The 26,238-nt window shown below is 40.1% G+C and overlaps 1 protein-coding gene across 1 annotated transcript in view; it reads left to right on the top strand.

The window, feature by feature from the left end:
• The window catches only part of Thsd7b (thrombospondin type 1 domain containing 7B), a 697,290-nt gene that overhangs the window by 631,317 nt on the left and 39,735 nt on the right, over positions 1-26,238 (top strand). Inside the window, exons 17-19 of the mRNA XM_059280451.1 lie at positions 17,651-17,792; positions 19,399-19,514; positions 22,114-22,231. Of these exons, the coding sequence (XP_059136434.1) occupies positions 17,651-17,792; positions 19,399-19,514; positions 22,114-22,231 (376 nt within the window). The remainder of the gene's footprint in view (positions 1-17,650; positions 17,793-19,398; positions 19,515-22,113; positions 22,232-26,238) is intronic.

The following is a 26,238-nucleotide window of genomic DNA, read 5'->3' as shown; positions in this document are numbered from 1 at the left end:
ACAAATCAAAGATGATACTGTTAGCTGCAGATCCAATGTTTGAAATAAAGCCTAATTCAAAAGCATGCATCTGTGTTCTTTCACATCCACCTGTTTGCAACAGTAGTAAGCTCTTATAATCTGATGCAGTCACCCTTTCTTGGCAATTGAGCGCTCTGAAGTTTGGTTTCCAACTTTACAACAGGCTGCTCCCTCCTGAGTATACTGTTGTGATCATTCAGAGCTTCTCCTAGCTTTAGAAAATATTCTAAGCTATTTTGGGAGCGGGGGAACCACTCCAGTCCTCTCTGATGCTGTTTCTAGGCTACAGGGAAGGAAAAGGAGAATGCTTGTGATGGGGGTGGGTGGGTGGTCCAGGTACTTCCCACACACTGGGATCCTGCTTCTTCTATCATTACCCCTCAGCACATACTAGATACATCCCAATGTCTATTTGGGGTCTCAGTACATACATCCCAATGTCTCACCATCTCTATTTGGGGTCTCACTGATTTCTATTCATTTGTGATGGCATTTCATTGACTCTCTCTGAGCTCTGTTAAAGATGATGAGTTGATCCTCAATGGTTCCTTGTCTTCAGTCAAGTGTTGCTTTCCTGAGCTGCAGCCCTAAGCTTTATTACCACCGACCTGCACCTTCAATAGACAACTTCATTTCATAGCTATAGACTACCTTATGTTGTTCAACATGTTCCCATGCTTATCTCACTCCATTTTCATATCCAAGGTGATGGTATAGGAAATATTTATAAGTGAAGTAACTGAGGTCTGAGGAGAGGATCGGAGACAGAGCTCTTAGAAGGCAGGATCAGCTGACTTCCATCCCTAGCACCACAGAGAAAGAAATGTAACTCAGATGCAAAGAAAGAACTTATTTCTAGAGACAGTGACTTTGTTATTTATTTGTTTTTAAGATACAGCTGTCTGTGAATGGCCACTTTGAAACCACAGTATACTAAACCTTTAATTTTGAGTCTATAACTTTCATAGCAAACTTCGGACATACAAACATCTATGTCATTGAACACTGTCCTTGGAAGAGTTGATTCACCCAGTTAACAGTGCAGCCTAAAAACTCAGTGTCTATTATCGCAGTAATGAAATGATTACACTTAACACAGAGAAGGTTCTTTGAGACTGTGCTGAATGTGGTACTTGACATCCACGAAGGCAATAAGAGGATGTCTTGATTCTGACCTGTGTTCTACTTATTACACTAAGTGAACTTGACAAGTGACTGACACTCCATAGAGCTCAGTTTACTGGTTTATAAAATGGAATAAAATGACTACTTTTAAAATGTCAGCTATGATTTTACTTGAGAATATATGAATATTATGTAGTAGTATTAGCCATGCTTGGCAGCATACATCTATAATCTCAATGCTTGGGAGACTGAGACAGGACAACATGCTTGAGGCTAGCCTTGGTTACATATTAAGTCTAGCCTAGCCCTAGCTACATAGCACATCTCAGCCTTCAAAAAAAAAAAAAAGACAACAAAAATCACCATTACAGAATTCAAAACAAAACTAGGAAATCAAATTCAGTTACGGTATATTGTTAAGTGCTCATAGCTTTCTGCAAACACACACACACAATTTTGTTTAAGCAAGTTTTTAAAATAGTGAAAATACAATTGTCTTAAAGACTTATTTCTTTCACTTCCAGTTCATATGTATGTGTGTTTTTCCTGCATGTATGTCTGTGTACCGCATGCAGTTCCCCCGGAGGCAAGATAAAGCTATGGGATCCCCTGGAACTGGAGTCACAGACTGTTGTGAGCCACTATATAGATGCTAGGAACCACAACTGGGTCCTCTGCAAGAACAAGTACTCTTAACAGTTGAGACATCTCTCCAGCCCCCAAAATACGCATATTTAAAATTTCTAAATGACAATTTCTTTCCAAACTCTGTAACATCTGTCCTTACTGGCAACGATATCTCATAATTATGGTGACAATCATTAAAACGCCAGTGCCAAACTGCAGTGTGTTAATAGTTTTGACCTTGAGTGCATGATCTATAATCCACAGTTTCCATTTCATCTCACATGTCTGCTTCATGCCCAAGAAGAAAAGGCCAAGCTTTCGCTTTGAATTTGAACCATGTATTGAGAGCACATGAAGGTTATCCTCCATCCCATGTATCCTATGTGTCCGTCTTGCATCATTTCAATTCCCAGAGTTGGTTAACACTGGAAGGAATGTGGAGAAAACTCCCAGATGACAGTTAGCCTGCACATAAAATGGCAGGGCTGATGGCTGGTAGTAGGCCCCTCATTACCTCATTGTTTTTATATAGATTTCATCACCACATCTTAGCATCCTCTTCAACTTGTTACCCTGAAAAATAAATGTGGATAATTTTAAGTTAATTACATTTTCTTAAAGAATAATATAATTTCACTATATTGTTTATCATGTATTAGTATTCCTTAGTTCTGTACATTTGTCTTTGGAGTACTTTTGTTTATATCTTTGTTCTTTGAGACAAGCTATCATAATGTAGCCCGGGCAACTTAATACATACCCTAGGAACTGTTGGCAATTCTCCTGCCTGGGCCTTACAAGTGCTATGCTTAGAAGAATCAGCCACCACATCTGGCTGATTTTTTACCTAAATAAGTGGGAAAGTGATAAGAATGATTTTGAAAATGTTTACATAAGTCTGATAGTTGTTTTTAATCTTAATATTATCTTATAAGAATAGGTTCTGTAAAGAACATCTTTCTATTTCCAAGATGGTTTTCCCTTTTCCCTTCCAAGAATCCACAGGGAAAACCATCTTGGAAGTAGAAAGGTATTCAACTAATATCCTTTTCAACTTTCCCAATGTTAATTTCTGTACTGAAAGGCATGTGTTAAGTCCTTAGCACAGTTGAGTAAACAATCATATGCAGTGTTTTAGCTGCAAAGACAAGCCACATACATTTCATTCCCTCCTCTATCCCTGTGTGGACATGTAGGCATGACACCATAACTGCAATAAGTCAGGCAGCTCCTAAGTCAGTGCCAGGATAGATACATGCAAATCATTTCAGATGGGATCTGGTTCACACATACAAGAATAAGTTAAGAGTGATACCTATTCAGCTGTTCATCAACATCTACCACATAGAGGCACTGAGTCTACACCTCAGGAAAACCATGGTCCAGTGAGGAATGCAGAAAATTTCAGTAGAGTGAACATTAAAGAGGAAAAGAGAAGCGTGTTGAGAGAGCATATGTTGATTGACAGCTATCCTAATTCCTGTGGGGATCAGTGACTCTTCATCATCAGGAAGAGAACCTAAGAGATGAGCGAGTTGGAAAAGGTCGAGTAGAGGAGTAAACAGGAAGAAAATAAAGGAAGAAAGGACCCAGTGAGAGTGAGAGCCTGGAGCAGTGTAGTGACCTGAAAGAGTCCACAAGATCCGAGCATCTGTGGGGCTTCCATGATGCCAGACCATGTGTACAGCTGAATGAACATTTCGTGAGAGGAGCAGGTGGCTCTGGCCAACCAAAGATGAGAGTCATCTGCAAGGCAAGAGCCTGAGGTTTTCTCGTGGAAGAAAGACCCAATGTGGATTTACTCTTGAGTCTTTTTGATGTATGGCAAGGTGTGGGAAAGAAAGAGGCACAGGCATTGAAATAAGATCTTACACTGAGGCCCCCACTTTTTTTTTCTGGAGTCTGGAGAGAGACCCAGAAGTCTTCCGCTCTGTGGAGGTTTCTGATTCCAGACAGAACTCTGGAGCCCTCACATGGAGAAGACTTAAGGTGCTGCATTGTTTATCCTGACAGACTTTCTGCTGTGCTTAGAAGGTTGAGACAGAGTCAAGGAAAAGAACTGTCACATGCAAGGAGGAGGAGGAGGAAGAGGAAGAAATGGAAGAGAGGGGGCATGGTAGGGACTGAGATGAAGGGTTCGGTCAGTCTCAGCTGAAACAGCAATCACTACCCAAGAACCTTCCAGGTGGAAAACAGATAATGACCGGTCTGTGCTCCATCCTCATCCATCACTGTCTCCCAAACATGGGCTTTGTGTCATGGACACTTGTTTCTCTATCATTGGAAAAGGAATATTTCGTATACAAATTGACATAAAGTTATAACACAAATATTTACATTTACTACACATCTCCTTTTTCCATATCCTCCTCCCATATGTGTGTGTGTATATATGTATAATATTTTCATTTTTCTGAATCATTTGAGTATATGTTGCAGCCAGAGTCCCTCTTACCCTCCAATGATTACACACAGCAAGCATTCCTAAGTGAAGGAATATTCTGTAAGATAGGTAGAGATAGTAAAGGAATAAAAGCCCTGTAAAAGTGATGCTCTACCTGTAGCTGATCTGTGGGCCAGGCTTCCATGTTCCCAGTTCCCTCCATAATTACTACATGGTATTTGTAACCATCTGAGGATAAGACCCACACTGTGAGCATTTACTGGCCAGCATTTAATGATGGCATCTCTTTAATCTCTTAACTCTTTCTCTTCCAACCAGAAGACTGACATTTTTGAAGAGTTTGGACCAATATTTTAGATCATAGCTGGCAGCCTAAGATCCTGTCGTTGGCTGTGCCATGCATCACTCCTGCATTCCAGAGCTTCTGATTGGATCCAAATATGTGCAGTCCCCACTTCTCAGTGTCATAAAACACCAGCCAGAAAGAATATGTAGGGATGTCCCTAGCCATTATAAAATCCGCACCTAAACACCTTAGCTAAGCAGAACTCAACTGATATTTATGCACTTTCCTAACTTCTACTAAGGAGCAGGCCAGGGGAGCCTTATAAGGAACATTACTTCATCTTGATTAGATCATAGCTCCTGCTGCTCTTGTCAGTCCTCTGATGCTGAGACATGTATCTGGCATTCCTCCTTCCAATTAACTCTCTAAATCTGACAAGCCAGGTCTCTTGAAGGGGGCATCTTTTATGAACTGTGGGCTGCACAAAGGTGGCAGCAAGCCTTCTCCACTCTGCTAACACTAGCTTCTCTCCCCTGCTTTATCCCAGTTTTGCTCGATCTTGGGTTAGTGCACGAGCCACCACTTTTCTCATCACTGATGTCTCCCCACCTTCCCTCATTACCCCTGTCCACACTAAATGATCCCAGGCATTCTCATTTGCTTTCTCCCAAAGCCACCTTGGGGGAGGAAAGAGTTTATTTCATTATGCAATTCCAGGTCACAATGCATCACTAACAGCAGTCAAGGCAGGAATTCAAGGCAGGAACCAGGTAGGAACTGATGTGGGAAAATTGGTTCTTCCTGCCCAAGCTCCTCAGCTAGGTGTTGGGACTTCATGCCCACCTTCAACCCTCCATTCTGGGATTCTGTCTGGCTTGAGCATGAACAGGTCTTGTGCATGCTGTCACAGTCATCATGACAACTTCCCTGTTGTGTCTGGAAAACAGTTTCCTTTAGGTTATCACCACCTTTGGCTCTTACAATCTCCTGGTCCCCCTCTTCTGAGAAGATCCCTGAACCTTGGGGAAAGAGGATAATATGTATACCCCTTTTCAGGTTGAGCATCTTCTCTGCATGGTGACCGGGTTAAGGTCTCTATGTTAATTGCCATCTACCACAAGAGGCTTCTCTGGAGATTGCTGAAGATATACTGATTTCTGGGTACAATGACAAGCCTTTAGTATATCCACTGAATAGTACATCCACTGAACAGAATTATAGTATTAGGGTCTTTCCTAGAGCTGAAGACCTATCTGGCTTCTATCTCTGTGACAAAACACCATGACCAAAAACAAGTTTACTAGGTTTACACTTCCACATCATAGTCTGTTGGGACATGGTCCAAGAATGGAGTCACACAAGGGGAATTCTGAGTACTCGTGAGAAAACTCCAAGAAAACAAGATGAGTCTTGTGACTTCAGTGTCTTCAAAAACAGAATTGTCCTTGGAATGTGTTCATAACCCTCCCAAGTGTAGTGGATACAAGTTTCTTTCAGAATATTCATCACAACTGGCTATTGTTATTTGTTTATATACCTCTATAAAAAACCACACTCTTGCCATATGCTGCTTATCTACCACATGTGGCTTGCCTACCACATGAAGCTTGCCTACCACATGCAACTTATCCTTGTGATTAGACTTTTAATCCTCAGAGTATAAATTGTCTGATGCTCTGAATAAAGTTATCTAGTGCATGAGACTTTAGTGCACCTCAATTTAGGCTCCACTCTCCCATGTCCACACTGCCAATTAGAGTGCTAAACAGTAGTCCGTCACAGAAGGAAATCAGGACAGGAATTCAAGCAGGGCTGAAACCTGGAGTCAGGAGCTGATGCAGAGGCATTGGGAGGAAGTACTGTTTACTGGCCTTCTCATCATGGCTTGCTCAACCTGCTTTCTTATACAATCCAGGATCTCCAGCCCAGGGATAGCACCACCTACATGGTCTGAGCTCTCCCCCATCAATCAATCACTAATTAAGGAAATGACCCATAGTCAGAACTTATGGAGGTATTTTCTAAAGGGAGGTTCCTTCCTTTCAGATAACTGTAATTTATGTCAATTTGACATAAAACTAGTCAATACAGATCTAATTGGAAAATGATTGGTGAAGGCCATAACCATAGCATAGCTTGTCAGACTAATCCTTATTATCGCTAATAGGGTTCATAGCTGTATGAGACTGATGAGAACTTTTCATATCTCATAGCATGCACTACATCTTCTAGTATTATGAAAGCTAGCTAGTAGGGATGAAGCTTCCACATGAGAACTTGATTGATTTTTTTCATGTTCTATGTATGACTCAACTGTGTAATGTCTTCAGTAATAGGGTCTTACCACCAAGTTCTGGAGAGCAACCAAGAGCACTGGCAATAGCCTAGTGTCTAGGGATTTAAGGAAACCCATTGGCCAACAACTCAATATAAGGTGGCCAGTTCCTAGCACTTGAGTTTTTATTGCTAACATGTGATGTTTAGTTAGGATACTGACCTACTATTATAGAATAACACCATTTAAACTCTTTTTATCTATGTAAATATTTTAGGAAGCTTCTACAGTAGTAAGTTTCCATGTTCATACCACCCAGAGTGCACCAGATCTTATCTGAACTTTTACATTTTAACTCCACTTCATAGTCTGTGAAATAGGAATACAATTGCTCCTGGATTTACCATGGAGTGATATAAATTGAAAATATCATAAACCACAAATCTTTTAGGAACTTGAGGTGTAACTCAGTGTAAATGATTTGCACAGAGTTCATGAGGCACCTGAGTTCAGTGCTCACTGTCCACTTCTAGAAAAGGAGTGCAAGAGTACCTAAGAAACACCACATCTGAGAAAGACCCTTCACTGCAGAGTACTGGTATTCTCCATATGATTGTGGAGCAGACTTGAACTGCAGTCCATAGCTCTGCCTGGCATCACCGGGGAGTATCCCACCTGAGAAAAAGATCCAAACTCAAAACACTAAGAACCGTTTCTATGGAAGTCACACCACTTTTGTACCATTGGAAAGTCTAAAAACCACAAAGGCAAGCCATGCTACACCAGAGACCTTCTGTACTATAAACAGAGTCAGTTTTCTAACACAGGAAGATTTAACAAGACATCCCTCCCCGTCTTCCCTCTGGTTAAGTCCAGTTTGCAGTGGCGCAGGGATACGCCTAAGAAACACAGGGGATTGCATTTATAGTTTTGATCCCATGTAATTGAAAATAAATGTGTTTCCTAGGTACAAGCTTAATCCAACAGTTGTTTTATCATGAAATTAATCCTGGTATTTAAAGTAGAAAACAGTTCTTATTCTGCAGGGAAATACTGTGGAGAGAAAATGGTTCTTGCAAAAAATAAACGGGCAAACAAACAGATCTATGTACAGAGGTAGTGTTGAAGCAATGGTCATAAACTCTAAGGGGGTTCTTTTGATAAAGATGCTTAATTAGATTACTGACTTGTAAACGTGTTGACCATAGCCTACTGAGTACATTTTTGTTTCATGACTAAGTACAAATATCAGAAATAAAAGCTCTATGAAATGATTATTTTTCTTAAGTACATGACACGTTTTCTATACTATACCCTGTCATTTTTTAAATTGCCAGTTTTGACATGTTAAATTGAATACCAAGAAGGCATAATTAAATGTGGACCTATAAGACTGCTAGGGTTAGAATCTTGGCTCTGTTTCTTACTATCATGGTGTGATGTGGATGAAATTTCTTAATCTCTCTATGCCAATAGTAAGATGAGACTTACCACTTATGTACACTATGAGTCATGTGGATAGAATTAATTAAAGAACCTATAACAGTGATTGGTACATAGAAACATTATGGAAGTGTTCACTATTAATGTTGTTCTCACAATCCATTTGTGTACTGTCTTGAAGTTTGAAAAGAACTTCCATACAAGATAAGAATAATGTTATTGCCTGTGCTTTGATTAGCATTAAGTTTCAGCTTGGCAGGATCTGAATTACCCAAGAGGAGAATCTCAAGGCAGACCTATGAGGGACTGACTAGGTTAGGTTAGTCTCCTGGCATGCCTATGGTGATTATCTTGATTAGATTATCTTAGGTGACCATCTGGATTATGGTGGGAAGACCCACCCATTGTAGGTGGTACCCTGGAGTATATAAAAAGGAGAAGTAAGCTGAGCACAAACATTCATTATTTCCTTCTTTTTCTTTTGGAGTATGATATAATCAGCTACCTCAATCTCCTGTAGCCTTGACACCCCTGACAGAGTATACTGTACCCTTGAACTGTGAGCTGAAATACACCCTTTGAATTGTGTTTGTCAAAGGCATGTTCTCATGGCAACAGAAGAAAAAAAAACTAAGACACCTACTGTCTTACCTTTCAATACACAAAACATCAGTAAAATAACGTTAACTTCTTCAAAAGCAAATTTAATAAGTACTTTTCTTTTGAAGGGAAGATGAAATATCCCCTTACTTTAAAAAAAATCCCCAATACATTCCTTTAAAATGAAATTGTATGTCTTTTGGGAAAGTAACTTATGATATCTTAAAAACATAGAATATGAAAAAATCTTATGTGCAATGGTATTTTATTCATTGTTGTGGTGCTTTCTATTTAATTTATTTTTAAATGTTATTTGTTTAAAATAAAAATAGACCTTGACATGAGTTTTTAAGTAGTCCAAGGAGTTCATTCATAAACAATAAATTAACAAGTTATAGTTCATAAATGATTTAGTACTCCTTTGTGTCTTTTGACTCTGTAACACACAATATGTTACATAAAATGTTTAAAGTTTAAGTTGCTGATATTCCACTGTACAGTGTAGCAATTACAAACAATTTGGGAAAAAAAAAGCAAATTTCCTCAAACTGCAGAAATTCTTAAGGAATATAAAACAGTCCTGGGTGGATTTCCAGGCTTGGAAAAGACACCGTTGGTTCCCTGGAGTCATTTGGAGTCTTGGGTCAGATTATGAATCTGTCACTTCCAGCTTAGCTTCTAAGGCCATTCTCAGGCCCTATTGAACCTCCCTGAAGGAAAGGAAGAGCATGAAGGATGACCTGTAGATATGGGAGGTAGGGGTATCACATATGCCCTTCTTACCTGCTACTATCAAAACTCAGTCATTTCCCAGTCACATGGTTCCACAAGGAAGTCTGGGATACGTAGTCCAGTCCATTTCCTGAAAAGAAAGCAGAAGATGGATTTCAGTGTGTAATAAAAGACTGTGCCAAACAAGTTCAGTTCTGTTATGAAAATCCTTCTTTAGCACACACACTGAGCTCAGTGAGCTCTGAATGAGTTTAGAGAATATCTTGCTTTTTCCTTTCTTAGCATCTATTACCTCTGTAGGAAACAAGGCACTTTGAACAGGACTGTGGATGGGAATCCATCAAATCTCATAATGGAAGCAATCTTATTATTCTAAGAACAGTAAGAGATCTCACTTAACTTTTTTTAAATTGCAAATTATAACACAAATATGAAAGCTGCATATAACAAATGTACAGTTAAATCCTCCAAACAGCAATGGAGGAGAAAGAACCTTCCCACAGCCTGAAAGAATCTCCTACCCATCTCCACAAAAGAACACCAAGTCCTAGTTTCTAGGTAGTTTTTTTCTTTTCATATCTGTAGTCAGAGTCCAACAAACAGTATAGATTATGTTACAAGTCATTGTAATCTGGGATGGGATTTCTGGATTCTCTAGTATCCTAGTCAGGGAATTGAAATAAAAACACATCAATTACAAAGAGGCAATAAAAGTTTGCCCAAAAGCGAAGTGATGGTAATATACAGTCAAGACAAGAGGCTACATGACTGAAGATGCTCAAGGACCTGTGTTCCCAGTTATTGTTGCTGAGGGGTGTAGATGATTCTTTGTTTTGACTGACTTGCTGTTATAGAACCTCTTCTCCCTAATGCACGTGTCCCTTATCACAATGTATCTGATTTTAATCATATCCACATCCAAATATGCATGATTTTAAAATGACAAATAAGGGATTCTTTCTAAAAATTCACTTAGAGGACACAGTTTGCCTTATTGCCCATGCACCCAAAACCATTCTGAACCAGATCACCCCTCCTATTTTTTATACCCACACACAACCAGATTTCAACTAAATACAGTCAAAGATTAGTGGTCATTAAGGGATAGGAAAGCTTACACCATTGTTCAGAGTGGATGTGCATGCAATTTGATGTAATGGGGGCCCTACTTTGCTCACAGATTGCTGAGTACACTGCTTATAGAGTTGTATGTGCATAGCCCCAAACCAAGTCCTAGATCTCCAAACTCTCTCCTGTGCTTGCCTCCCTCAGGCAGTCTGTTTTTAGATAGATCTTTAAATCTCTTTTAGTGTAGCTTCCCTCCTATTTCTTTTTCTCTTATTACCCTTTCTTGGAGATGTGTTGGTGAGAAAAATAAACCACCTGACCTATAAACTATTTCCAGTCTATCTTTTAGGAGTCCCCATGGCAAAGGTGAGCCTATTCCTCTGTCCTTGAGGGTTGTAACTCGAGAGTTGTGAGCCTGTTCCTCTGTCCTTGAGAGCTGTAACCTAGGAGTCACAGAGCCTCCACGAGTCTTCAGTGAGTCTCTTTTACAGAAGTTATATCCATCAAGAAACACACTGTCGAGTTCCCGCTTTTTTCAGTTCACCCTGGCATTGGTGTATCACGCCTACACCCTTTAATCAAGGAACATGAAATGACAACATTCTAATTCCATCATCAGTTCTCATTTATTTGTGGAACCACCTACAAGGAGAACTTACACTCCAACCTCTATTTACTCACCTGCTGGTCCATTTTGCACAGATAATTCAGGAAAATGCTTTTCTTAGCAGGTTTACCACAAATGTCTTTTTCATATCCTTATGGGATCAGATTTAAATATATGTTAGATTTTGGATCCACGCCATTTGTCATCAATTCTAAACTTAGATTCCAATGATAGTTTCAAATTTATTCTGTAAATATTTAAATATGGGTGACCTAGCAGGGTGTTCAGGCTCCTCTGGATATTTTTTTTCTGTTACATTTTTAATTAGCTATCTCTCAAAAGAAAATGACAGCCTTGTTTTGTTGGAAATAACCTTCAGCCTTGTACTGAGAGAGCTAGGGATCTGGAGACACTCACATCCGTGTGTTACTGTTCTCAAGCCACTTCTAGAGGCTTTGAAATGTAGTTTATCATTTTCTTCACTTTGAAGATGAAATATAAAGATGCCTCCTGATAGTGTTTCTCACATACATGTGGAACTATAGAGATTCACTTGTGCTCTTTCTAATATCTGTATCTCACTTTTTGCATACTATAAATCAAGTTACCGGGGACAATGGGTGATCATAGACACAGCATATATCATGTTTATAATCTTCATTCCATACTCACAGAGAAAAATCTTTTGATAATAATACCTACATGGTCACCAATATAGATATTTAAATTTTTGAGCACTTTTTGCATGTGCTTTGTTCTTTTGCATTGGTGTTGTATGTGGTGATATTTTGTTCATGCTCTAACAAATAAAGCTACCCTGGAGATCAGAGTGAGGAGCTAGCTACTAGAGGCCAGGCATTGGTGCCACACACCTTTAATCCCAGCACTTGGGATCTCATGCCTTTGATCCCAGCTCTTGAGAGGAGGGAACAGGAAGTAATGTGGCTGGGCAGAGAGAGGAAGTGATAAAGCTGAGTGGAGACAGGAGTGTGGCCCCTTTCAGTCTGAGGATTCAGTAGAGTTAAGAAGTGGTTGTGGCTTGTTCCTTTGTCTCTCTGATCTTTCATCATTTACCCCAATATCTGACTCCAGGTTTTTATTATTAAGATCAATTATAATTTGTGCTACAGTTGGATGTGGTTCTTCAGAGCACTCTGCCTTTATGGATGTTCTACATAGAAGGTTAGCTCATTTCATAGCTGCACATTAATGTTTTCTAGCCACTTGGACACACTAAAACCAGTCTCCAATAAATCCTGAAGAATGTACTCATGGCAGCAATTTTGCTTGAGTATTTGTATGTTCCTAACAGTTCATCTCCAATCCTTGTAATTGAAAATCAGCCTTGCTGTGTGTAATATATTCTTAGATCCTTTTGAATGTGAATCTTTATTATATTTCTACGTCTTTCTAACATAAAGCTTCCCTGTCACAATATGGGAATGTGATTTTGTTTCCTCTATAAGCCATCTGGTACCCTCTCCTAGATAGTCAAAGTTATTTCTCCCTCCCATTCAAAGCTAAATAATTATACAAGAGTATGTTTCAGTATTGATAACTCTGGTGTGCTCTTTTCAATGGGTAGCTTCAAATCCTTTTTGTTTTTACTCTTACATTTATTTAAAGTTTGTATCCTTACACTCAGCTTCTACTTTGGTTTCGTAGGAAAGTCTCACTATATGTGTGGGGTCAATTTGTATCCTTAGACTTGGCTTCTGCTTTGGTTTCTTAGGAAGTCTTATTGTATGTGTGGACTTAGTCTTGCCTCGTTTCTCTATCCGCCAGCTTTTCTCAAATTCTCCCAGTGTCTTCTCAATGCTTTATTTCAGCTTTCTTGCTTTTTTTCATGTCTATAAAGAAATGATTTGTTACTCTTCTTAATCTTGTGTTTCTTTTCCATTTCCCGAAAATGGCTTCTCCTTTTATTTTGAATTGTTGGCTGAAGTCAGTTGCTGTTTCTGAGTTCCTATAATTCTTATTCATGTCGACATCTTTCTGTTCCTGGGCCATTTCCCAGCTACCTTGGTTCCTTTTGAAAGCACACTTTCAGACTGGTTCCCACTTTTCTTTCTGCCTCGCCGTCTTACCTGTGGGATGTTTTTCTGCTCACTTTTCTCATATGGGACTTGAGTGTCATCTCTTTCTCTGTTTCTTGCTCTGTGAAATTACTAGTGTGAACTTTTAGAAGGAACTGTCCAAAACTAAACCTGCCTCCCTGGATTTCCTGGTTCCCCTTCCTCTCCAGCTGCTCCAGACGGCACGATCCTTCTCAGCTGTTCCTCCTGGTGTTCTCAGCTTGAGGACCTGACAGCCTCTTTGTCTTCAGTGGTGTGGGAGGGAAGGGCTGTGAGCATTCTGGAAGGGAGCTGTGGCCTATCAATATAAAGAGCTGCTGATTCAGGAGGCAGGGACTCCCAGGGCCTTCCCAGGGGCCGCTTTGTGCTCCTATCTCTTTGTGCAGATCATCTGTCTCAATGTAATTGTTGGCTTGTGGCCATGGCTCTGTGGCCGGATGTCCCTGGTTTTTCTCTTTGGCTTTGTCCTGCCTAGTTCTCACGTATCCCAGGGGCCCTGTAAGATCTCGTCACTGCTCCTCACTGGCTCACTATTTGGGCTTGTGGAAATGATTCAATATTCTCTATTGGTTTTGACTTCCCTGTCCTGCTGTATTTGATGTGCAAAACCATTTTTATGTAAGTGACTAGCTCTTTGGAATCTTGTGGAAGGCATAAGAAGAAACAGTTTAGGCCCGGATTTCTCTTAACCTTCCTCAACTTTTGAGAAGCAGGGTTTAATTTCCTTTTTAAAATTCTTAATAACCATCCCATTATTCTCTTGTGCACTTTTTGCTATGTTTGTCCAAATAAGAAAGATGAGATTTGGGAGTGCTCATCCGCTGACCTCGTGAGAACCGGACAACAGACGGGGCAGCCTTTTGTCTGGTTCCAGATAAACTCTGCAACCCGGTGACTGCGCTGCCTCTCCATATCTGATGGGAGCTGGCGAGACCAGGCCTTGAAGTCATGCTCACCTCTGAGCAAGAGATCTGCAGAGTGACCTAAATTCACAAACACCTGGCCCTATCACAGGTTTTGCTAAACTGTGGTCTTTAATAGTTCAGTGATAGCACCTACTATTTGGATTTATTTTAACTGTTTAAATTATCTGTTATTTGTTCTATAGGTTCATTCACCTCATTTATTGGTATGATTCATTAAGTTAATGATGGCTTCTATCAAGGTTGTGTAAGAAATGTAAGAGTAAGGGCGATTTGAAAATATTCTTATTGAATGTACAAAACTTTGAGGAAACCCCATATTAGGTAAAATGACTACTCTCCAAGGTTTATCGTTTGTTTACTAATGGCAGTTTATAAAACCCACCCTGATTGCCTAAAATAACCAACCTTCCTACAAAACAAATACTTATTATTTGCATCTGCCACACCAGATATTAAGACATGAGCTCTCCAGATAGCCCGTGGGAAGAACACATACACACTTCAGTACATCCTCAGTTGCAGGACGAATGTTCTCTAGCTGATGGGTCTGAGGAAGTAGGTAGAGTTTGGTAGGTGGGAATATGGATTTTACTTTGCGATGGGGACAAGAATTCAAGTCAGGTAGGAAGGCTTGCTGCTGGGGTGAACAAAGGGTGTAAAGATACAATGTGGCCAGGAAGGCTTGAACTTCAGGTAAATTTTGGTTTACAGAGATAAGTTAGAACGTCTATTTGAGTTGAATGGTTCATGATCTAAAGGGCAAATGATTCTTGCTGGTTATAGGCAGCCTCGAAAACAGCCTTCAGCTGTTTAGTCTTAGTCTTTTCAAGAAAATTAGTCCTGAATTGACTCTGAGTTAGCTGTCTACACATCATTTTTTTCATATTTACAGAATGGACCTTATATCTATATAAATAATACAAATGCTTTCTGGAAGAAATTTTTGTTTGGGGAATTTTGAGTCAATGAAGAAACCATCAAGACCTAGACCCATTGTTATCAACCTGTGGGTCCCAACCCCTTTGGGTATTGAATGACCCATTCACAGGGGTTTCCTAAGGCTATCTGCATTTTTTACATTACAATTCATAATGGTAGCAAAATCACAGTTACGAAGTAGCAATGAACATAATGTTGTGGTTGTGGGTCACCACCCCACGAGGAACTGTATCAAGGGTGTATAGTGTTAGGAAGGTTGAGGACCACTGTACGAGAAGCTCTTCTTCACTCAACACAACATCAGTAGCCAATTCGTCATTTTTGAAATGTTTTGTAATAGCAACTAGAAAAAGAAGAAGTGATTAAAAGCATAGCTACTAAATTTTGACAAATAGCTAATGGAAAGAGATAAGAGGAAACGGCAGTCTCTCACTTATCAATATCAAAATAATTTTCGTAAGAATCTAAAAGGAGTTTGTATTGTTTGTGTGGATTCTATCACCCATGAGCTCCTCTTCAACTATGTCTATAGATAAGGAATTGACAAGAGAGTTAGTTGTAGTATATCAGTATAGCTAGATGGTGTAAAGATGATATTAAACCAAAGAGGATAATTTAAAGCCCTGTTACACAAGCATGCACACTGTGAGATTTAATGGATGAAATCCTAAAATCTCATCAAATCACATCCTCTCACTATTCATCCGGCTCCTGTAAGTTTAGAGGAAAGAAAGTGGACCATGAGTGCTTGTGCACATTTACCCAGTGCTGGTTTTAGATTTCAGGATGTTTCAGACTTTACGTTTTCAAAGAAGGGATGCCAACTCTAAAGTCTGTGCATATATTCCGAAGTCTGACAAATGTCCAAATCGGAATACAGCTGACCTCAAGCATTGTAGCTGCATTTGATTTGTGTGTCTGTTTTATCTTCTCTTTTCTTTGATGGCTTAGACTAAGCAGATCCATAGGTCCTTGTACATCGCCACTTTTTTCAAACACTGATTGATTACTTTATAGGAAACAAATGCAGCAGAGTCCTAATCTGGAGCATCTACCAGGATTCTATCAGTTTCCTTTATTGACAAATCAGTTAAGGTTTTGTTCCTCCTCATGAGTGTGTGCATCGACATTAAATGGTAAAATAGAAATCAATTATTGGTAAGAATGTAGCATGGGATTTGTGTGCATATAATAAATTAATTGTTTGTCCCCTCTTGATCATCTGGATACAATGTGATACAATTAAATGTAAAATTTTAGGTATTGGCAGATTATTTGAGTGTGAAATCACATAGATAGCAAAGATTTTTTCAATTACCTAAACTTTAGAAGAAAATGTGTTTCTCCCCATAGTTCAGTGTAATCCAACACTGTCACTTTGAATCAGTCAAGATTCAGTATACAGGCTGTATTCTTACTATGATACCTGAAAAGGCTAAAGGAAGGAGAAAAATAAAATGACATCTCAGACACCAAAATGGTGGTTTTGTGATCACAATTCAAAAACTTTATTCTTCCAGTCTATAAGCCTTCTTAGATTTTTCAGGGTCTGGACTTACATGTTATGAACATATTCATAATAATTATTGGAAAACTGCTTTACATGGTTTATTTTAGGATTTCACTGGATTATGAGATAAGCAGAAGGTATTATCCACCAAGCCCTAATGAAAAAGCCCTTTTTTAAAAAAGAAGAAATGGGGTGATAAATAGATAAAGAATAGCAGTGTAAGGACAGGTGCACATATGTGTTTAGAACTAAATCCATAGACATACCCATGGGGAAAAAAAAAAGTGAATTTGGCTTCCTTAGAGACAGTGAAATTTTTTCAAAAAAACAAGAGAATAACATCATTAGAGGTCTTCTTGTGGGGGGGGGAGTAAAGCTGGGTTAGTTCTCTGGGGAAGATGAAGAAGAAGGTTTGAAGGACATTTGAAAGAAGGTTGTTCCCAGCAGGAGCCGGACATGCTTCTGTGGGTAGACCAGTTGTATGAGATGTGGTAAGAGGTCTGGCTCTAGCACTGTTACATGGGCCAGTAGTATGAGAGGACATGTGGTCCCAGGTGAAGGTGATTTTTCAGTAAATCTTTGGAATTTGCATTTATACATTCATTTTGAGGAAACTGGACTTTGGTCAGAGAGCTCCCAGATAAAATGAAGGCTCTAGTCCATCCACATTAATTTTATTCTTATGTATAGATTTCTAAAAATAATTTTCTCCTTTCAATATTCTGCATGATTATTTCTGTTGAACCAGAAGGACTAAGGTCACTTTTCATTTCATTTAAAGATGAAAATATATTGGTTATCAAATGAAATGCAAACAGAAGACAATCCACTGTGCATCACAGAATCATTTTCTCTTCTAACCACAAGTTGTAACATTTTCGGGTGTATGGACAGCCTCATTGCTGTAACTATGGTCTCTTCCCTGACCTGTTCTATTCCTCCATGTGCATAAGTAACTGTATAGTTTATCACTCACTCTGGGTCCTTGTCTGCCTGCTCTTGACTTTTATAGTCATGTGACCCCCATGCAATGCAGAGAAGATCTCGACATCTGCTGAGGCCTTCGCTGAACTCAAGAACTTGTGGGGAAGACTCCCAGGTGCGGCCCTGTCTCCTCAATGAAAACTGCTTCCAGTTCCAGTACAACCTCACAGGTACAGTCAAAATTCACTGTGGGTTCCCTGAACATTGACTAACCCTTGTGTGTGCACCCCATCCTGGCACTGTGGAGGGAGAGGACAATATATGTGTGGGACATGAAACACGGAGGACTTAGTGCCAGTTGCCCTTCATGAAAACAAACATCCAATCATGGCATGTGGCTGCGTCAAGGACACCCATAATTTCTGAAGAACAGCTTGGCTTAAAAAGGTACTGCAGTAGAGTTTAGTTTTTCTCATGCCTTTCATTATTTCAATAACTTAAGTCTATGATATATTTTCCCCATAGGCAATTTAAAAAAAAATAGGGAGGCCTTACCAGTCAGGGATATCAGAGAGGGGACAAGAATCACTTTAGAAGAATTATTCAGCCACTGTGGTTGTCTGAACTCATAGAGCAGTGCCCAAAACAACATTTACTTGCTACCTACCATTACCCCCAGCAGGGGATATACAAAAATGCCACCAAATGTAAGACCATGTTAGGTCTAAGCATTGGAGTCAATGCTTAGGAACACATCACCACATGTCTGTGGAGGCAAAGCAACATCCATTGCCTAAACTTCCCTGTTCCATGCACATTGAATAGGTGAGGTCCCTCATGAGGAAAACCTTGTTAATTCTATGTAGGTGTCGGGTTCTTTCATGGGTGATTGACAGCACAGTAGATTCATCTTTTTTCTTCAGGTCTTTGGTTTTCATAGTAATTTTTCAGAAATACAATGGAATTTTGCTGTATTGGAAAAGCGTATATTTTAAGACTGAATTTTCTTTAACCATATATAAGTTTGTTATTAAGCTCTTAGATATAGAAAAAAATTGAAGAGGTTTTTGTTAATATGGTTGAGGATCTTTCACACCCACATCTATATGAAAAGTTTTCTTTCTTTGTTGTTTTAAGTCAAATTAATTATGGGGAGAGGGGCAGCAAGGGCCAGAACCACCTTGCATGGCTATAGCCCCATCTTTTATCACTAACCAGCCCAACAAAACTAACTTGCCCAGGAATAGCGCCTTTGGGCACTCTCATAGCATGTCTCCAGACAAGTTCCCTAGAGGCTCTCACAAAGACACCAATCCCTTTTCTGAGCTCCCCACCCTCATGATCGAATCACCATCGAAAGTTCCACTTCCTAATTCTACTACCTTGGAAGTTAAGATTTTGGGCGATGGTATACAAACAGAATTGGTGCCATGGCTCAGTTGTTTTCTCTCTCAACCGTCCACAACAAATCATTGTCTTAAACTGGTCTTTTATTATTATTATTATTATTATTATTATTATTATTATTATTATTATATTTAGAGTCTCTCCTATTCTACCAAATGATCAGTATAACCTTTTGAGTTTTCGTTTTCCTTTGTTTTACCTCTAGAAAACCAAATTCTAGAAAATGGACTCAGTACACTTATTTGGCTTGCATTTCCTTGTGTGTTTGCCCTCTGACACAATGACTGTGCAAGGCTTTCCAAAGCTACTTAGGAAGATTGTAAAATTGTGGGCTCTCCCTCCCACCTAGGCAGATTATCAGAGCTCAGGTGTGGTTGGCTCACAAGCCTAGACCTTTGAAACTCAGTGTTTATGATCTTCTGCCTATAGAGTGGAGTACATGCCAGCTGAGTGAAAATGCTTCCTGTGGCCAGGGCGTGAGGACTCGCCTGCTGAGCTGTGTGCGCAGTGATGGCAAGCCTGTTGGCATGGACCACTGTGATCAGGTAACTTGTGTGTGATGAGCTCTCTTAGCCTTAGTCCCCAACCTTCACAACGTCTAATAGACTAATACATCTAATAATGTAATAGACATTACAGACACTCACTGAAGAGGTATAGGGCAGGAGTTGTATGTCACTGGTTTGGACTTATTCAAAATAGTGGAGAAAGATCATTTTGCTCTGAAGAAATGGAGTCATTACTTCTAAGAAGTTGTTAAAATATACTTGCTTTCTAACAAACCATTGGCATTAGTGCCTTTACTACTGTGGTGTGAGTCCTTATATTAGCAGGTGATTCATTTGCTTGTGTAATAAACATGTCCTCATCACATACGATGGATGCTGATCCTGGATGTAGAATATACTGTAGCTAAAGTTTTCCTGCCTGGCCCACAGTCAGGACAAATATCTCTTACCTGCCAGTCCCACAGCCCCTCAGACCTGACCAAGTAAACACAGAGACTTATATTGCTTACAAACTGTATGGCCATGGCAGGCTTCTTGCTAACTGTTCTTACAGCTTAAATTAATCCATTTCTATTAATCTATACCTTGCCACGCGGCTCGTGGCTTACCGGCATCTTCACATGCTGTTTGTCATCGTGGTGGCTGGCAGTGTCTCTCTGACTCAGCCTTCCACTTCCAAGCTTTATTCTCCTCCTTGTCCCGCCTACACTTCCTGCCTAGCCAATGGCCAATCAGTGTTTTATTTATTGACTAATTAGCAACACATTTGCCATACAGAACATCCCACAGCAATATACTGACAATTTCTCCACAAATATCAACTGTCTTCTTCTTCTTCTTCTTCTTCTTCTTCTTCTTCTTCTTCTTCTTCTTCTTCTTCTTCTTCTTCTTCTTCTTCTTCTTCTCAATCTATACCAAAGACCTCCATGTCAATTTTCAAAATAGGAGGTTCTGAAGTTTTCTAATTTTATGGAATCTGGAGAAAAGCTACAGAAAGACCCATTCCAAAGAAGCTGGCATTCCCTTCCCAGATGTAAATTCAGCACTATAGGGACAGCTCAACAGAAACAGGAATGCTGCCATACTGCAGGCATCACAGAAACAATCTTCATGATTGAAAACAGGATGCCAGTAATCACAGGTGGCTACAGAAATGTCTGCAACACGTTGACAGGTGAACAAAGGTCTGTCTCAGTTGTTGTAGCTTGGGGGAAGTAAGCAGAAATTAAAACAAAGACTTCCTCAGCATTCCTACACCAACCATAAGTATTGTCACAATGTGCTCCCCAGCCAGCCATGGGGATGTCATCCAGGATGCTGACTATGAACCAGTCTGTCCAAAACTAGATGCTCCAATCAGTAGTACCCTAAAAATGGCTCACATCCTACAGAAGACTGTTGGCCAAATGTCATTGCTTTATTTGAATATTTAATTTCATTTAGTCTGCCTCTAATACACTGACTGCCTCAGGAATGTCACCTACCTACAACAGTTCCAAATAAACAATGGGTACACTCAGACCTGTCCCCATGAAGTTAACATTCCTTCCAAGTGCATAAATGAGAAATGGTGTAAGGGTGTTTTAACTGACAGGAGCACACTGTTGGGCTGTAACAGTTCGGATGAACTGCTGATTTGTGTTCCTGTGTTGTTTTGAACAGTGTTACCTATTAGTTTTTGGCTGCTTATATGTGTAAGAAATATTTTCTTTTGATGTAAGGAGAGATGTAAATTATTCATTAATAAAAGTCAGTTTCTTTGTTTTCTGAATGGCATGTACAAAACATGTATTTAATGACTATTCATTTAAAGAAGTACTAAATTATTAACCTGCTGTATCACACCAGTAGTCACAGGTACCTTTATGGTGCTTTATGCATTACCCACTTAAAGAGTCATCATGCTGTGATAACTAATTTTAGCTTTGAGTAGCTGTACTGATAATATTTAACATGTGTTGTGTGCCAAAGCTTTCATAATTAAACATATAATCAGTGTATGAGTCACAGAGCACATACTGCAGTATTCACTCTCTGATTCTTGGGTAATTTATTCCTTCCCTGAGATGTCTTCTACCTTGGTCATAATAAAATGTACACATTTTCTCTACACACAGATTTCAGAGAAGAAAGTAAACTGTCTCATCAATTTCTCTCCAGATTACAACTGTAATTACATTGTCCAGTTGGTCATTAGGGGATTCAGATGGATCATTTATTTTATCTTTGCTCCTATCCTGTGTACCACTAACTTTGTTACTAATTTTGATCTCTCTGTATACCATCAGACAATCCCAGGGTGTCTGGATTGAATGATGACATATCTTCCTGCTGACTTTGTTGCTGACTGAGCAACATGGTAGATCTCTGTGCGATGTAACCTCATACTTTCCCAGCACCTGAGTGTCAGGTCTCTGCTAGAGTTCAGTGTTTATAATAAGAAATTTTGACTGACCAAATGTCACCAGTGAAATAACAACAGTCATTTCTGTGCCGACCAATTTATATAACAATGGACACTTGTTTTCCCACCACAATGTGGAAAGGTTATTTATTACAGAATAAAGGGCACTCTCGCCCATAACAGAATAGTAATCTGGTTTAGTATTGAAGGTATATCTTATTGCATTTGCAGCGGAACCTGGAAAAACCCCAGAGGATGAGTATTCCCTGTTTGGTGGAGTGTGTCGTCAACTGTCAGCTCTCAGGATGGACAACATGGACAGAGTGTTCGAAAACCTGTGGCCAAGGAGGTACTCAGTTTCCCCTGTTTGTTTCTACTACTAAAAATGGCTTTATAACTGGCAAAAAAAGCATAGTGAACAGCTGAAGCTGACCCAAGTCTGACCCAGAGAACAGACCTCTAAAGCAGCCCAGCAGGCTCAGCAGAGGTGCAAGAAATGACCTGGCAGATCAAAGAAGAGCTGGCTAACCTATGGTCAGTATCCTGTCAGAAAATCCTAAACTCTACCAGTTGAAAATATGTGGCCATGGTGGGTTTTAGACTATGTATTATGTCAGTATAGCTGGACACAGTGACTAAAGACTTGTTTTTACCCAAGTGCAGAAAGGGCTTGGCTTCTGTCTGCTTCAAAGAATTAATCAACCACATAGGTTGACAGATACCATAGAATGTTAACAACCCCATTTTCCTGGATGGTGACATCCTTGTGGATGTTCTTATGAGACACATTGGAAATTATATACTTCTCTTCCTTATATGTTCTATGAGAGGAAATTCAGTGGGTGTTCCAAACTCAAGGCAAGAAGGTTAAGACAGGAAATATATTTTCTCATGGCCAGCTGCTTCTCAGTGTTTCCCATGATGATTAGGGGAGTGTGAGTCTTGGTGAGTCTCAGGGCTTTGGTGTGTAAGTATACACAATGGCAAGGGATGTAGATGCCAGATAATTCTAGGAAGCTAGGCAAATAGAGAAAAATAGCATGCAGCCAGTAGGCTAGAGAAAGAGTCTTAACATTTATCTGTGGGTGAAAGGGTTGTGAAAGAAAAGCATGCAATGGGTATAGGATAAACTAGAGTCTTGAGGGGTTATAGTTTATCAGCAAGTGACTGTCAGAAACTTAGAATAGAAACTGAGGAAGAAATCTTGGCTTGGCTAGTCACCAAGCAAAGAAGAAGGAAGGAACTTCAAGTTGGAGGAATCATGGAATCAGGTAAAGGAGACATTAAGATCTGGACCTCATTGCTCACCAGCAGTACTCAGAGGCCATTTTCTAGAAATCCTGAAACGGGACTGTGGTGTGAGCTTCCTTCTAATCTGTACAAATGGAGATAGAGGGGCTGTTCACTCTTGCTCTTAGTTCTGGCTCCATGGGGAGCTAGACAGAAGTCAGCATGCAACAGGAGCTGAGAACTGAGCTGTAAGATCCCAGACAGGGCAGAGATGAAAATGGCATCCAGGATGTGCACCGGGAAAATGTAACTAAGGACAGCAACTGTTTTACAAAAAGCATCACTCACAATAATAATAATAATAATAATAATAATAATAATAATAATAATATACTACCTTCTGCACAAATGCAAACAAAAGCCCCAAGAAACAAAATGTTATATTTTAGGACCAGGATATAGTGATTGTTCTACATAGTTCCTAAAAAATGCCTGAGAGGCAACTTCCATGAGGGACCACTGCAAAGTCAGATCAATCCAGGTTCAAATTTCAGCTATTCAGGTGTTTATGTCGCTAAGGTCAGCAGTTTTGCTCTGTTACCATATACATGTATATATAGTCATATATAGATAGATATATAAAACAAATGTGTGTGTGCGTGTGTGAGTGTGTGTATGGGCGTGCGCACGTGCGCCAAAGTTTGCCACCATGTGCCCGAGGCAACTGGGCCAGACAGAAACCTCTAACACTGTGAAGCAAAAGCACCTCTTCTCTTTAGAAACTGATCAAGCTTGGGTATTTCTTATAGTGCTGACGCTAAACCACACAGGGGCTTTATTCATGGCTTGACATGAGGTTTAGGAAGTCACACACTGTTCTAGTCAGGGTTTCTATTGCAGTAATGAAACATCATGACCAAAGCAACTTAGGGAGGAAAGGGTTTATTTGGCTCACACTTCCACATCACAGTCCATCATCAAAGAAGTCAGGACAGGAACTCAAAAAGGGCAGGAACCTGGAGGCAGGAGCTGATGCAGAGGCCATGGAGGGCTTATTGGCTTGTTTTTCATGGCTTGCTCAGGCTGCTTTCTTATAGAACCCAAGACTACCAGCCCAGGGATGGCTCCAAACACAATGGGGCCCTCCCCCATCAACCACTAATGAAGAAAATGCCTTACAGGCTTGCCTACAACCCAATCTCATGGAGCCATTTTCTTAATTGAGGTTCCCTCCTCTCAGATGACTTTAGCTTATGTCATATTGATATAAAACTATCCAGCACACACAGTATTGCACTGTATTATTGGAGTGTTCACTTTTACTAATTTCTACCTCCTTCGTATCCATCAGTAGTACTGGAGATTCTAAGGCATCTAGTATATTTTTAAACCTTCTCCAATAGGTTTAATCATTTTTTTTTTTTCGAGACAGGGTTTCTCTGTGTATCTTTGCGCCTTTCCTGGAACTCACTCTGTAGCCCAGGCTGGCCTCGAACTCACAGAGATCCGCCTGACTCTGCCTCCCAAGTGCTGGGATTAAAGGTGTGTGTCACCACTGTCCAGCAAGGATTAATCACCTTTACTGTCCCTTTCATAACTCATCCTTTTACTTTTACTCAATACTCTTACAAACATTTTTTTAGTCATGTAGATATTTGTCTTTGCTTGAGTGCAAGTTCCCACTGTGGCCAGAAGAGGGCATCAGATCTTCCTCAGCGGAAGTCACAAATTGTTGTGAACCTCTGAACTTGGGTGCTGGAAACAATCTCAGGTTCTCTGCAAGAGCAATATGTTCTCTTAACTACTGAATCATCTCTCCAGCCCTAACTCAACATTCACACATTCATTTACCTATTAAACAAATATAAATGCGCTTGATGTAGGCTGTGTCTTTGGTGCCACAGTGGAAACACAGTGACAATTTCCCTGATTTCATGCGGCTTGCAGTCTAACTGGAGGACAACTCTTAGCAAACGAACAGGCAGGGGACAGTTCATGCTGATAAAGACTCCTACAGATGACAGTGCTGTTCACAGTTGTAGCAGCTGACACCACAGTCATCTCTCTTCAGCCCGAAGGTGATGCACTTCAGCCATATGCACTGCAGTCTCACCGAGGGCCATATGGGAATGTGCTGCTCCTGAGGGTAACATGCAAAAGGAGCTGAAGGATGACCTTGCTAGTGACAATGGCTATTAAGGAAGAGAGCTGGCCCACCCTGTCTGTCTCTGCTGCCTCCCCTGCCCTGCTGCCTCCCTCTGCCCCAAGACATGCTTTGCCCAGTGCTCTCCACATCAGACCATGCTTTGTCTCCTCTTGGCATGTTCCCTCACACAGAGCATCTCACCATCACTACTGCTGTTTCCTGATCGTCATGTCCATCCTTCCCCAGGGGCCATTGTCACCCTTGTTTGGATCCTGCATGAGCTAATCTCCTCTGTCCCAATGCAGCATACTAAATGGGCTATGGGAAGGATTTCAGTTGTCTTTTGTCCTTATCAGTTGATTTTAGACCATAAGAAGTAAAACTCAAAGGGAAGAAGAGTTTGCAGCCTGGATCATGAGCCTAAAGGCAGCCAGTCCCTGTCACTGCCTAAGTAATGAAGTTCTTTGTTCTCCACACCCAAGTCTAACAGGTGGAGACAGAAAACACGTTTCTTGTTATTTTTCCTAAAAAGTCTAACTGTGCCACTGTAACAAGCCATTGAGAAATAACAGCTCATCATGTCACCCCGACACGTCACCTTTACATGTAGAACTCCAAAGCAAATACTTAGTGTTAAAATGTCACTTTACATTTTCAAGCAGTTCTGCTAATGCAATTGTCTATTAGAAACCCACAAACAAAACCTCCCAAACCTGAGTTCCACTGTTGGGAAAGTCTAGGTAGTTATAACTTTGGCCTAAATTCAACTTTCCAAAATCCATAGAATACTAAACAAAGACAAAGGATTCAAGTTTTCAGAAGAAAGGCTATTTTCTGAACAGAAGCCATGCAAGTATGTAATCAGTCAGGCAGCAGCAGCTCAAGCTAATTTTTCATAAATGGGATAACTTCTTGGGGGGGGGTTGTCATTTCTTAAACCTTTAGACATCTTTATGTTCTAAACTGCTAGATGTAAAAAT

The sequence above is a fragment of the Peromyscus eremicus genome, chromosome 15 (genome assembly GCF_949786415.1).
Source record: "Peromyscus eremicus chromosome 15, PerEre_H2_v1, whole genome shotgun sequence".
NCBI lineage: Eukaryota > Metazoa > Chordata > Mammalia > Rodentia > Cricetidae > Peromyscus > Peromyscus eremicus.
The sequence above is the reverse complement of the archived record's forward strand: the minus strand, read 5'-3'. Positions and strand labels throughout refer to the sequence as shown.